The 13,389-nt window shown below is 41.8% G+C and overlaps 1 protein-coding gene across 1 annotated transcript; it reads left to right on the plus strand.

Moving 5' to 3' along the window:
* Positions 1 to 1,180: 1,180 nt before the first annotated feature.
* On the plus strand, positions 1,181 to 11,797 carry slc35b3 (solute carrier family 35 member B3). Its single transcript, XM_080050473.1, has 10 exons — positions 1,181 to 1,415; positions 2,292 to 2,537; positions 6,587 to 6,708; positions 7,044 to 7,198; positions 8,925 to 9,032; positions 9,189 to 9,286; positions 9,444 to 9,536; positions 9,761 to 9,872; positions 10,132 to 10,201; positions 10,829 to 11,797. The coding sequence occupies exons 2-10, from the start codon at positions 2,319 to 2,321 to the stop codon at positions 10,977 to 10,979; spliced, it is 1,128 nt and encodes a 375-aa protein (XP_079906599.1). The 5' UTR covers positions 1,181 to 1,415; positions 2,292 to 2,318; the 3' UTR covers positions 10,980 to 11,797.
* Positions 11,798 to 13,389: the final 1,592 nt, after the last annotated feature.

Consider the following 13,389-nt stretch of genomic DNA (forward strand, 5'->3'; position numbering starts at 1 on the left):
GTCCATTCTGAATTTTTATATTGTCGTAGGGGCCGGGGAAGGAAATAATGCATCCTGGAGTGTATTAACCTCTGGCTGGGGGAAAGAGGACAGCGAGAGAGAGAGAGAGAGAGAGAGAGAGAGAGAGAGAGAGAGAGAGAGAGAGGCAGGCAGGTAGAGGGAGGGATTTGAGATTAGAAAGCAGGGAGACAGAAAGGCTATATAAGAGGTTGGAGAGGAGGAATGAAGGGAGCACCCTGCCTTTTGCTGGGGAAGCCAAAGAGGGAGAGACAGGGATATGAGATGGCCGAGAGTCAGGGCCATAACTACCGAGAGGAGAGAAGGGAATAATGCAATAAGGCTTTACAGAGCCAGAGTGGGAAGAAAGGGGTGAGATGTGGGAGGGAGGAGAGGAAAGAGTTGTAGAGATAGAGACCACAGTGTAGCCTACTTAACCACAATATTAAGATGAATAGCCGAAAATCATGATATCACTTAAAAGTAAAAGTACATGTAGTAGCAGCAGTATCAAACATAAAAGTAGTTATTATGCAGCATTATTATTATTATGCGACTGAAAGTAATATAGTAGCCTATATTAACATGAACATTAAAAACTCAAGTCAAGTAGCCTTCCTGTAGCCTACTTTCTAATTGTCCAGAAATGTTTACATTATGAATTTGACTATGAAAAAGTAATTTGTTGACTATTAACTGTAGGCGAACCACTGAAAAAAGAAATGATCGACACACAAATAACTAGGCCTAAATAGGCCTATTAGAATAACAGCAAAATGCATGATTGAGAAATGCTCTTAGAGGTGGGAACTATGTTGCTGAACCCGAAAAACAAGCAAAACTGGTGAATCGAGAGAGCAAGCAAACTCACCTTGTAGGTTACACCTCAATATGAATGATTCTTCAGCACAGGTAGGCCTAAATAACATGCAGCCTCTGCCTTTTAATTTTAACTGAGAGTAGCCTAACACTAAACGTCCTATTCCACTGCACATGACGTATACTTTTACATTTTTAAGAGTCAAAGTGTTTCTGCCATGGTTTCTGCCTATTCACCGGGCTGCAAATAACCATAGATAGTATACCAATAACGTGCACTGATTCACCTGTCACAGCCATGGACATGGTCACAGCGCGTGGCCGTGTTGGCCAATCGCGTCCCAGTTCAGAGGTCGGAGCGGAGCGGAAGCTGTTGGCTGCTTCTGCCACTGCATCGAGTGCAGGTAGCTTGTTAGCATTAGCAGGCTAACAAGCTCCTCAGCGCCTCTTGGCTTCCTTGACACAGAAAAAGGAAAACATGAAAGCGATTAAAACATGCGAGAGACGAAGCCGTCACGTCCATGGAAATGATTTTCACCGGCATCGCCTCTGAAGAGGAGGAAAAGTTAACGTAAAGAAACCCGGAAGTGTTGTTAAAGGTATCACGCTTTCTACTGTAGCTTGCTTTCCTTTGGCTAGGAAAGAACAATCACTGTTGAAATATTATCGCGGAAATTAGTCGCTTCATAAACTGGCTTTTGGGTGTTAGGATTAACACTTGTGTTAAGATGCCTAATCTGTGCTGACAGCTTCTAACGCTACTTAAGCCGTGAGCAACCGGTTGCTTCATGTAGCCTAGTTATCGTCACAGACTGTCATATTTTGCCCGATCTAACATCTATGACAGTTGCAAATAATACACGTCAAGATTCAGAGAGCGAAATATGTTGCAGCGGTTTGGAGTCTTGTACTAATATATTGTTCCCAGATGCAGTAGTCATAGTTGTGAAGCAGTTACAACAATTATGAAGCTATACGACTATCTATTATGATGTAGTGTAGTGTTACTTGATATGATTCAGTAACATTAGTTATTTTATGACGCAGTAATACTAGGTGTGCTAGTTTTTTCGATGCAAGACTGGCTGGCCTGTGTTTACACTACATTCACATGTTTTCATAAGATTTTCAACAAGAACCATTTGCATACTCAATCTTAAATAAAGTGGCTTCATCTGATGATCATCTATTTTGTTCTGATTCCCTGGGTTGAACAGGTCTCCCTCTGTCACTGTGGTTATTTCCTCATTTCCAAGCGACCCCTCCATATCTTTTTTTCCAGGTTGTGTTAGTTACCCATTGTTGGTTACTGTACTGCACTTAAAGCTGTTAGTATATATCTATATTGCTAATTAACAAGAGTGACATCATGCATGCCTCTTTAGGGTTTTGCTCTTCGCTCCTAACCAAAGCTGCCGGCTGACATATCGTACATGCATGATCCTCTGCTGAATCTCTCTGTTGTGTTCCCACAGCTCGCAGCAGCCACACACACACACACAATGAGTGGTGCCAAATATGGCGTGGTGGGCTACAACAGTTCACGGAAGCACATTTCCATCTCCATGCCGTCGTCCACGGAGGTGATGTCGCCCCACATCAAGTCTGTGGAGGAGCTGAGGGTGCTGGGAATCAACCTGAGCGGCTTCAGCGCCCCCACGCAGTTCATGATCTGCGTGGCTGGAGTCTTCCTCTTCTACCTCATCTATGGATACCTGCAGGTAACACATGGGGAAAGCACAAACTTCACACACATACATACACACACGGATACACACACACACCAGGGTTCGACATAACGTATAGCCCGATGGCCCGGGGCCAGTAAAATCATATGCAGGGCAAGTTGATTAGCCAGTCACTGTCCCGCCCGGGCCAGTGACTGGCCAATCACAGTTCAGTATCTTTTTGTAGACTACATCATGGTTCATTGAAATGCGCGTTCTGAGTCGTAATGAAAGCAGTGTTTATTTAAGACTCAATATAATAAACCTAATATAAAATATATTTTTTAATGAAAGGCCAGTGGACAACCGATGCGTGGGCGTTTTGACAGGCACCGTTGGCAGAGCTGCCTACCGTCCGCCTGCGAGTCGACAAATCAATCGACTTACTCTGCCCCCTTTCTTTCTTCCCACAGCAGAGGTTGAGGCGCAGAAAATGATAACTGCGCTTTTCCTTTATCTGCCGCCGTAATGTTACAATATTTGCATCCAAGCCCCAATGGTAATACAAATGAGAGGCGTTATTTAAACGCTGTGAATGCGTCTCCGGTGATTGTGTCGGTTGTAGACAGAAACGAACGGAGGGACTCCGCTCACTGTACAGTTCCTATTGTCGCGCAGTTTGGCACTGTGTTTTCAGGCTCGAGACATTCAATCAGATCGCGGAAGTCTTTCCAATTGAAATCGCTAACGGGGAGAATATCCCCGGTTATTATTTTAGCCACAAACCACAGTTCATCTGCGCGGCGGCTCACTCGCTGGCGAGATCACACGGTGAAACGCTGCTGTGATCGGACGAAGGCATTGTGTGTTTCTAAGGTGATTTAACGTCATAGTCTTAGACGAGCGTTTAACTTATGCTGCATATTTTGCACTGCATTGTTTTTTATCAATAGTTTGAAAAAATGGTCCCACACCGGACTCTTATGTGAAGCTGACACTTCATGGAGAAGTGACACTGCTGCAGCGCGCTCACGACCAGACGTGAACTCACATACACGGTGAAATCTCCCATTAAAAAAACGGCATAACCCACTGATTTTCGGATTTCTATTCTATTTTTAAAGTCAACTTGAGCGAAAGTGGAAAACCGGTCATTCGATCGACACATTCACATCCCTAATGCATATAGAGAAAGTAATAAAAACAGCCTACCACACCACAAAGAATGATCAGACCTTCATCTCTTATTTATTTTTTATGTTTGAACATGACTTCTGCAGGTGAACTATTCATTAAACTGCCCAAATTCAAGAATAAAAACAACCTTCAAACTACTGGACTTTAAAATACTGGCCGACTCTTTCAGTTGTAGGCTTCTAATTCAATATGGTTGCCTGGTTTTATATTATGTGTATGAGCAATATCAACATTTCATATAATTAACTAAAAGAAAAATAACCAAATCTAAAGGGAATATCTATACTGTTACAGTATAGATATTCCCTTTAGATCTGGTTATCTTTCTTTATTTTTCTAATACAGGTATTATAATTATTGACACTAAATTATGAAGAAAAAAAAAGTGTGTGCAGGGCCAGTGAAAATATACAAGGGGCCAGTAAAACTCGGATCCACTGGCCCGGCGGGCCAGTAGGAAAAAAAAGTTATGTTGAACCCTGCACACACACAGACAATGTTTTGAAGTAACCAGTAAAAGCTTGTGACAGTGAAACGATAGTGCAGTTGTTGTGAAGGCCCTGTTTGTATGTTTACTACTACTGAAGTACAGATATAAAAGGCTGGTAAGTTTAGTCTCTTGAGATAGTTTGTTTACATGTGCCGTTGTATGAAGTGTAGCTGTGTTCCTGTCTGTGTAATTGGAAAAAGATGCTGGTATAGATGGTATATCACAACACAGTGTTGGGCCGCAGAAGCCTATCAGTGACCACGTTTACATGCACAGAATATTCCATATAAGGTCTATATTCTGGTTAAGACAATATTCCAAATGAGGTGTTTACATGCGTGAATATTTCGAATTACTTGTTAATTAGCCTATTCTGAATTAACCAGGGACGTTCATTTACATTAGTATTGGTTGAAGCTTTATGACGTCCTATATCCAAGGAAAATGACATCTCCTTATGACATAATAATTGTGTTGCATTTTTGTGTCAACCAAAAATGACCCACCTTCTTTTAAGGAGCCATGTTGCATGTTTACACTCGTTAGTTTAACAGCTGTAAACAAGGGAATGCTTCGCAAATGCTGTCAAATCTCCAATAGCTATACTAAGTATGATAAAGTCAGGGTTCAACATAACTTTTTTTTCCTACTGGCCCGCCGGGCCAGTGGATCCGAGTTTTACTGGCCCCTTGTATATTTTCACTGGCCCTGCACACACTTTTTTTTTCTTCATAATTTAGTGTCAATAATTATAATACCTGTATTAGAAAAATAATGAAAGATAACCAGATCTAAAGGGAATATCTATACTGTAACAGTATAGATATTCCCTTTAGATTTGGTTATTTTTCTTTTAGTTAATTATATGAAATGTTGATATTGCTCATACACATAATATAAAACCAGGCAAACATATTGAATTAGAAGCCTACAACTGAAAGTATGTTGAAAGAGTGGGCCAGTATTTTAAAGTCCAGTAGTTTGAAGGTTGTTTTTATTCTTGAATTTGGGCAGTTTAATGAATAGTTCACCTGCAGAAGTCATGTTCAAACATAAAAAATAAATAAGAGATGAAGGTCTGATCATTCTTTGTGGTGTGGTAGGCTGTTTTTATTACTTTCTCTATATGCATTAGGGATGTGAATGTGTCGATCGAATGACCGGTTTTCCACTTTCGCTCAAGTTGACTTTAAAAATAGAATAGAAATCCGAAAATCAGTGGGTTATGCCGTTTTTTTAATGGGAGATTTCACCGTGTATGTGAGTTCACGTCTGGTCGTGAGCGCGCTGCAGCAGTGTCACTTCTCCATGAAGTGTCAGCTTCACATAAGAGTCCGGTGTGGGACCATTTTTTCAAACTATTGATAAAAAACAATGCAGTGCAAAATATGCAGCATAAGTTAAACGCTCGTCTAAGACTATGACGTTAAATCACCTTAGAAACACACAATGCCTTCGTCCGATCACAGCAGCGTTTCACCGTGTGATCTCGCCAGCGAGTGAGCCGCCGCGCAGATGAACTGTGGTTTGTGGCTAAAATAATAACCGGGGATATTCTCCCCGTTAGCGATTTCAATTGGAAAGACTTCCGCGATCTGATTGAATGTCTCGAGCCTGAAAACACAGTGCCAAACTGCGCGACAATAGGAACTGTACAGTGAGCGGAGTCCCTCCGTTCGTTTCTGTCTACAACCGACACAATCACCGGAGACGCATTCACAGCGTTTAAATAACGCCTCTCATTTGTATTACCATTGGGGCTTGGATGCAAATATTGTAACATTACGGCGGCAGATAAAGGAAAAGCGCAGTTATCATTTTCTGCGCCTCAACCTCTGCTGTGGGAAGAAAGAAAGGGGGCAGAGTAAGTCGATTGATTTGTCGACTCGCAGGCGGACGGTAGGCAGCTCTGCCAACGGTGCCTGTCAAAACGCCCACGCATCGGTTGTCCACTGGCCTTTCATTAAAAAATATATTTTATATTAGGTTTATTATATTGAGTCTTAAATAAACACTGCTTTCATTACGACTCAGAACGCGCATTTCAATGAACCATGATGTAGTCTACAAAAAGATACTGAACTGTGATTGGCCAGTCACTGGCCCGGGCGGGACAGTGACTGGCCAATCAACTTGCCCTGCATATGATTTTACTGGCCCCGGGCCATCGGGCTATACGTTATGTCGAACCCTGGATAAAGTATACATCTTGATCTCTCAATAATGCAGCTAATTCGGAATACTCCACATGTCTTAATGAAATTACTCCGAATATGACCTTTTTCTGATTAATGTGAGCAGAAACTGCTGTTAGCATGGAAATGTCTTATTCGGAATATGATTTTAAACCGAGGTAATAAGAGAATATTGCTGCGCGTGTAAACATAGTCATTGCTTGCTTTGTGTTTCTTTACAGGAGTTGATCTTTTCCGTGGAAGGATTCAAGCCTTTTGGTTGGTACCTCACTCTCATCCAGTTTGGCTTCTACTCCATGTTTGGACTGGTGGAGCTCCAGCTCACACAAGACAAACGCAGAAGGTAAATAATCTGCTTCTCCAAGATGACAGATTACTTTTATTCAGCATTGTGTGTGTGTGTGTGTGTGTGTGTGTGTGTGTGTGTGTGTGTGTGTGTGTGTGTGTGTGTGTGTGTGTGTGTGTGTGTGTGTGTGTGTGTGTGTGTGTGTGTGTGTGTGTGTGTGTGTGTTACAATAATTCACGTTTAGAGACGGCGATCAATTTAATGTTTACAACCTCTTTAGCATATGTTATTAAAATAATTGTATTTCAATCTTCTGAAGGAATGCAGCAGTTTAAACATGGAAGTCTATTTCTTTTGTTTTTTGTTTGTTTTTTTACACTTTTGTGTTCCAGGATACCAGGGAAGACCTATATGATGATAGCATTTCTAACAGTGGGCACTATGGGCCTGTCCAATACCTCTCTGGGCTACTTGAACTACCCGACACAGGTCATCTTCAAGTGCTGTAAGCTCATCCCAGTCATGATTGGAGGAGTGTTCATACAGGGTGAGCTGATTCTATTGAAATCTCACTGATGAATCTCTGTACAGCAGCTTGTGTTGGTGGTGTTTGCCTTTGTCTGTGTAGTATGTTTTGATTCTTCATACAACATAATTAGTAAGTGCTGCCCTGTAGCTCTGTATATGGCAGCGCTCTCTTAAATCCTCTGCCGGGCCCTTTTATGAAATGATTTGATCTGCACTTGGCACCTCCCTTGTGTGTTTTGAAGTTGTGTTACCATTGTTGTTTGAACAAGGCTGGTAGATCCAGGTACGTCCGGGTTGGTTATGTGGAATAGTTTTGAACCTGAACCAACATTTTGGATTAACTGAAGTAAGGATTTTGACTTCGGGAATACCCCAAAACCTACATTCATTATTGCAGTATAATTTTAAATTATTCAGACAAACTCTGCAAAATCTGCATGGCCAAAAATAATCGTATCAGGCATTCAGTAGTTTAAAAAAATATATATTTCAGAACTAGAAGAAAACTCTAATCTAAATCATAGATAGCATTTATTTTTATTGAAAGGACAAAGGAACCTCTGAAAAAGAGGTTGCATAATTTGTTAAAGAAACAAAACATAAATAGCACGAAAATTATTTTATGATTTATTAATAATCAGTCAGGAAAGGTAGACTTTGTTTCCTCTGAAGGGATGACCACCTTTTCAACGTTCACTCCCTTCCATTGTATCTGTGTCTTGTTGTTCTGGGTTGTCAAACCCGGTCGGCTGCTCTCACTTGTTTCTCTCTGCTCTGGGTTCGGTCGGCCCTTTCATCCTCAAACACACCGGCCTTTTTGTAAAGTTCTGCGTCCTCAACGTCAGACAGGTTTTTGTGTATATTTTGCCCTTTCCTGTGTCTTTCTCTCTCTCTCTCTCTCTCTCTCTCTCTCTCTCTCTCCCTCTCTTTCTCTCTCTTTCACTCTGTGGATGGGGTAGAATTGAGGGCCACGGTCCCCTCAAGGGGTCGAGCAGAAAACAGAATATGCCCCACTTAGAATGCAAAGAGGAGAGGGATGGCTGGATGAAGGGAGGGAATGGAGAACGGGGGGTGAGGGTGGAGGGGTTACTTGCATCTGATGTGAGGCCCTTCAAAGAGGAGTCTGGGGAATCAAAGCCGACCACGGCCCCGACCTGATGCTCGCGTCCCCCTTGTCAACCTCAAGGCATCAATCCGTCAGCCTGTGTTTTTGGAACACTCCTTCATCCTGTTGTTGTTCTTCTTTCTTTTTTTTCTCCTCCCAAACTTTTTTTCTCTTTTTTTTCACACCGCTTTGTTTGGTGCATTGTTTTCAAACTTTGAATTGTCAGGAGGAATAACCTATCGCCAAAAAAACTTTTTAGTTAAATTTCTTTTTCTACCTGAGTCCAATGTCGACCTCCTTTTTATTTAAAAACAGGTGGTTCAATCTTTTGAAGATTTTCTTTGCAAGCTGCGCTCGAGGGGTAGGTATACACTCACAGCCCAACCGTGCAATGTCTCAGTTAGGTTTCTCTAGTGTTTGTGATGTTGCGAAAAGGTTTTTGGAAAGTTTTACCAGTTGCATACATTTAGGTTTGGACTTCAAGCAGGTATCCTCAAACTAAATATCCCTTGTTTTACTTTGTGATGTAAATGTGTTTCACAAGATTTTAAGGGGTTAAAGTTCTTGATTTTAAATACATGTGAATCTGAATTACAAGTTAACAATCCAATTGATTCAGTGCTGTGTGTTTGTGTTGCAGGTAAACGCTATAATGTGGCTGATGTGTCTGCTGCTCTCTGCATGAGCCTGGGACTCATCTGGTTCACGCTGGCTGACAGCACAGTGGCCCCCAACTTCAACGTAACAGGTCAGTTCTTCTAAGATTCAACAGCACACTCCACTGGTTTCACAGACATCCTTTGATACTCTGATATTTTCCATCCTCAGTTTATCTTTTCCTACTCTTCATAAGGTATATCCATGGTCTTAGTTTTGTGTGTTTTTGTGTGTGTGTTGCATACAGGTGTTCTCCTCATCTCCATGGCATTGTGTGCGGACGCCGTTATTGGGAACGTGCAGGAGAAAGCCATGAAACTCCATAACGGCTCCAACTCTGAAATGGTACCCAGTTCAGCTAACTGCAAAAACATATACCTATTTATATAAGTATATCATAAAGCCTATTGCCAGCTAGATTTGTTCACAGTATATGTTGGGAGCAGGTGCAGAATGCAAACTGTGTGTGTGATTGAGTGGTCCCATGGGTCTGTGTTGACAGGTGCTGTACTCGTACTCCATCGGTTTTTTCTACATACTGACGGGCCTGCTCTGTGTGGGTGGGCTGGGGCCAGCAGTGGCATTCTGTTCCCTGGTGAGTATACCTTTAAGACAATAATACCACATACCCCTGATACAGACTGAGATTAGCACATTAATAGTTCACTGTACATTTGTAGATTAGACTTGCAAACACCTCGGCAAAGTTAAACTTTCTTTTAGATATAAGATATTCCATGCAATTGCAGCATCAGGAGGATTTCTGTTTTTCACTAATATTTTGTGCCAAATTATCTTGCTTCCATTCCTCCCTCCCAGCATCCGGTTAAGACATACGGTTATGCATTCTTCTTCTCTCTCACCGGTTATTTTGGCATCTCCTTCGTGCTGGCCTTGATCAAGCTCTTTGGCGCCCTGGTGGCAGTGACGGGTCAGTGCCACTCTTTGTCCAATCTCGAGAACTTCTCGAGCTCTTCCTGCAATAAACTGACGATTTATCCATTTTGTTACTGTGTTTTTAGACAGAATATTTGTGTCATAATTTACAATCTGGTTTTAATAAAATAATAATGTTCTATCTGTAGGCCAGTATTGTGTGTTTGAACATGTGGGGAAGTCACATCTGTTGAGCTTTTTGGTTTCTTATTTGTAATTGACTGAAAACTCCAATGTGTTTTTCTCCCTCGCAGTGACCACGGGGAGAAAGGCCATGACGATTGTACTCTCCTTCATGTTCTTCTCCAAACCTTTCACTTTTCAGTAAGTACAGCAGCCTTTTGGCTTTGATCACTTTTCTCCCAGTTTAAAGTAAGTCTACACTTACCTCTGCTTCGACTAGTACAACTTGACTTGGTTCCCCCCCCCCTATCCCCCACACTTCTCATGTCCTCAGTCCATGTTCAGACCTCCTCTGATCCGCTGCTCTTTTCTCCTTGTCCTTCACTCTCACTCAGCCTTCAACTGGCCCGTGCTGTCAGAAGGGTCTCGTTCTTTCAGCCGTACCTCTCTCGCCCTGTTTCTCTGTCGTGATTTTTTTTTACATAGAAAATACAAAACAAAACTTTTCTCTTTTTCTTTTTTTTTTATCTTCCTTGCCAAATAAATTTCCCCTCCAGCTGGTGTGTGCCCTCCACTGTAGCATGACGCCTTTATAAACACATTTTACTATCCGTAAACAGCTTTTGGCCAAACACCAAATTAGGCTAAGTTTGAAACCTGCGTTATTTACATTTTTGATTATTGTATGCCTTTGCTTGCACATTGCTGTGTTTCTAGGTTTATAAACTCAGTGAAATGCAGTTAAAGTTACAAGTCCTGCCATGACTATCTTGTTGAAACCAGCTCCACTTAGTTTTCTATCTAACCTTTCCATCTCTCCCTCTGCAGGTACATCTGGGGCGGCCTTCTGGTGCTCTTTGGCATCTTCCTGAATGTTTACAGTAAAAACAAAGATAAGATGAAGCTTCCCTCTATCAAAGACCTGCGGAACTGGGTGCTGACAGGAAAGAAAGTGCGCTTTCTCTCTCAAAACGTATAGGAGACACCCACGGGCCTAGCAGAAGTCCTTCACTGGCAGACTGCGCGTCTGTTGGTAGAGTTGACCCGCCTGTACCAGGGGATATGCTGAAGCACGCGCCACAAGCCTCATCCTAAATAACGTTGAGCCATGGATGGGTGAATACACAGGGTTTCTCCACCAATCAGAAATGGCTGAAACACGATTGAACTACGATGGGTGGCAGAGTCGCTGTAGCTCGTCTGTTTGTGTACTGCTAGACTGAAATGACTCAAACTCTCTGCAGCTAACTGAAGGAACTTTACTTGTGTTTTAAGGGGATCAAAGCTAGTGGGCTCTTTTTTTAAAGCGACGCCTCGGAGCCTCACTGAAACATTCCCAAGATGGAGGACAACACTGAAGACGTTTAAGTCTTTCTAAAGAGAAGCCAGCGCCTTAGCTAACCAAATGGCACAGTTTTGCACTGGAAATGACCTGTACACATAAACCAATGAGGAAAAGAGCACACAGCAACATGGTAACCTGTCTGAATGTTTGTTCCCCCACCTTCAAAGAAAAATGACATACTGATAAAGAAAAAGGCATATTTGCCTCCGCATGTGCCAGGAAGAGGGAACAAAACTTTGTTTTACATAATCATTGTCTTGATTGAGGTGGGGTATTTTTCATAGTTTATTGGTAATTTATATCTTATTGTGCCCTAATTCATGAAAAATGTGTGATCTGTAAGAAAAATATAATGAAATTTGCTCAAATCATCAAGAATGCCATAATTTGCTAACCATGTGTTGGGGGGAAAGGATACAACTCTTTTTACATTAAAACAAATGAGGTGTTTCTGTGGAAGTCCAGTGTTGTCTCTTTGTGTGTGTGTGTGTGTGTGTGTGTGTGTGTGTGTGTGTGTGTGTGTGTGTGTGTGTGTGTGTGTGTGTGTGTGTGTGTGTGTGTCGTCAGCAAACCCTTATTCTCTCTTTGCAGCACTTGAGAGAGGGTGATGTGTGTGTGTGTTTATCCATCCAGTGGCCTTAGGCATGTTTGATTAGGAGTCCAGTTAAAAAAAAAAAAAAAGAGATTGCACTGCTACACAGAATGTAAACAGCTTCACTGTAGCCTTCCTATTCATTCGGATGCACCCTGTGTTTGTGTGTCATTCACATGAATGCCAGTCTCCATTTGCTCTTAATGATGATGTGATGGAGCTTACACCCTCTTCAGCAGTACACTGCAGCTTCATTTGTTGGTCATTTCGTGGATATTACGTTGAGATTTTTAAAAAAAAATCTCAACGGGCAACTGTAGTACATTTGGCTATGGCTGTTATATTGTCCCTGTCTTACACACATACACCATCTTCATAGAATCCCTGCTTTTAGTATACATATCACTGTACATCTGGTTTAAATGAGGAACATGTAATCCAGTGCATAGTGTAGATAGTCATTGCCCCCAGAGATCTGTGCCTGTCCTGTCCAGTTCACTGTTTATCGTAAAGTTGGGCCTGCTTAACAGCAGCGCTCTTTTGATGTGTAATACATTTCTGACAGCTACTGCTGCCTCTGGGACATCCGCTTTTATGTCGTGTTTTTTTCATAATTCTATCTGAAAAAGTTGACAGTTGTTTCTGATTTCGGTCTGATGATCTAAGACACACACAGTAAAATCCATCCCAACACTGCTTTTTTATGAGTCTAAATAAACACAAAACGTAAATGAATTCTTGTCTTGAAGTCAATTAGTTGTAAGCTGCCAATAAGAGACACCGTCCCAGAATCCTCCCTGTCAAAGTGTCCTGGAGCAGGAATCCAAATCTCTTTTGAACCTTCGATTGAAAACCACAGGAAAAAAGAGAATTACCTTAACGAGATCAATACACTGTAATATTGCATTAGCTCACAAATATTACACAATGTATTTTCGTTTAGATTGTCTGCAGACTTAAAATACCCAATAAAGCAGACCAGGAGTAATTTGGAAATGTTTAAGCAGTCTTTTGTCCTTGACGATCGCTTTTTGTGTGTGTATATGTGAAAGTGTCCCTGCCATAGCACGGTGTGAAACAACTTGCCAGCTCAGTGGGGGGCAGCAAAGTGTGGCTCTCCCTGTGATCCTAATAGAGGCCCAGACATTACAGTCTGACTTCCAGGCGGGAAACCCAACGCTGGGCCAATTAGTAATTTGGTATTTCATAAAATTTGGCAGCTTGTGTCTGATGACAAAGTGACAGAGATCCTCGCTCCTCCGGGGAACCTTTGGCACACACACATACACACACACTCACTGAGAGCTGCTAAGTTCTTCCAAAGCAAAGTGGAGGGTGTTGAACATATTGTGAGCATGTAACTCAATTGAAAACAGAAAATGAGTTTGGATGCGTTGTTGTTTGGCTGCAGACTCAGGTTTCACACAAGCACAAAATGGGAAAAAAAAAGAT

The sequence above is a fragment of the Ammodytes marinus genome (genome assembly GCF_949987685.1).
Source record: "Ammodytes marinus genome assembly, chromosome: 21".
Taxonomy (NCBI): domain Eukaryota; kingdom Metazoa; phylum Chordata; class Actinopteri; order Uranoscopiformes; family Ammodytidae; genus Ammodytes; species Ammodytes marinus.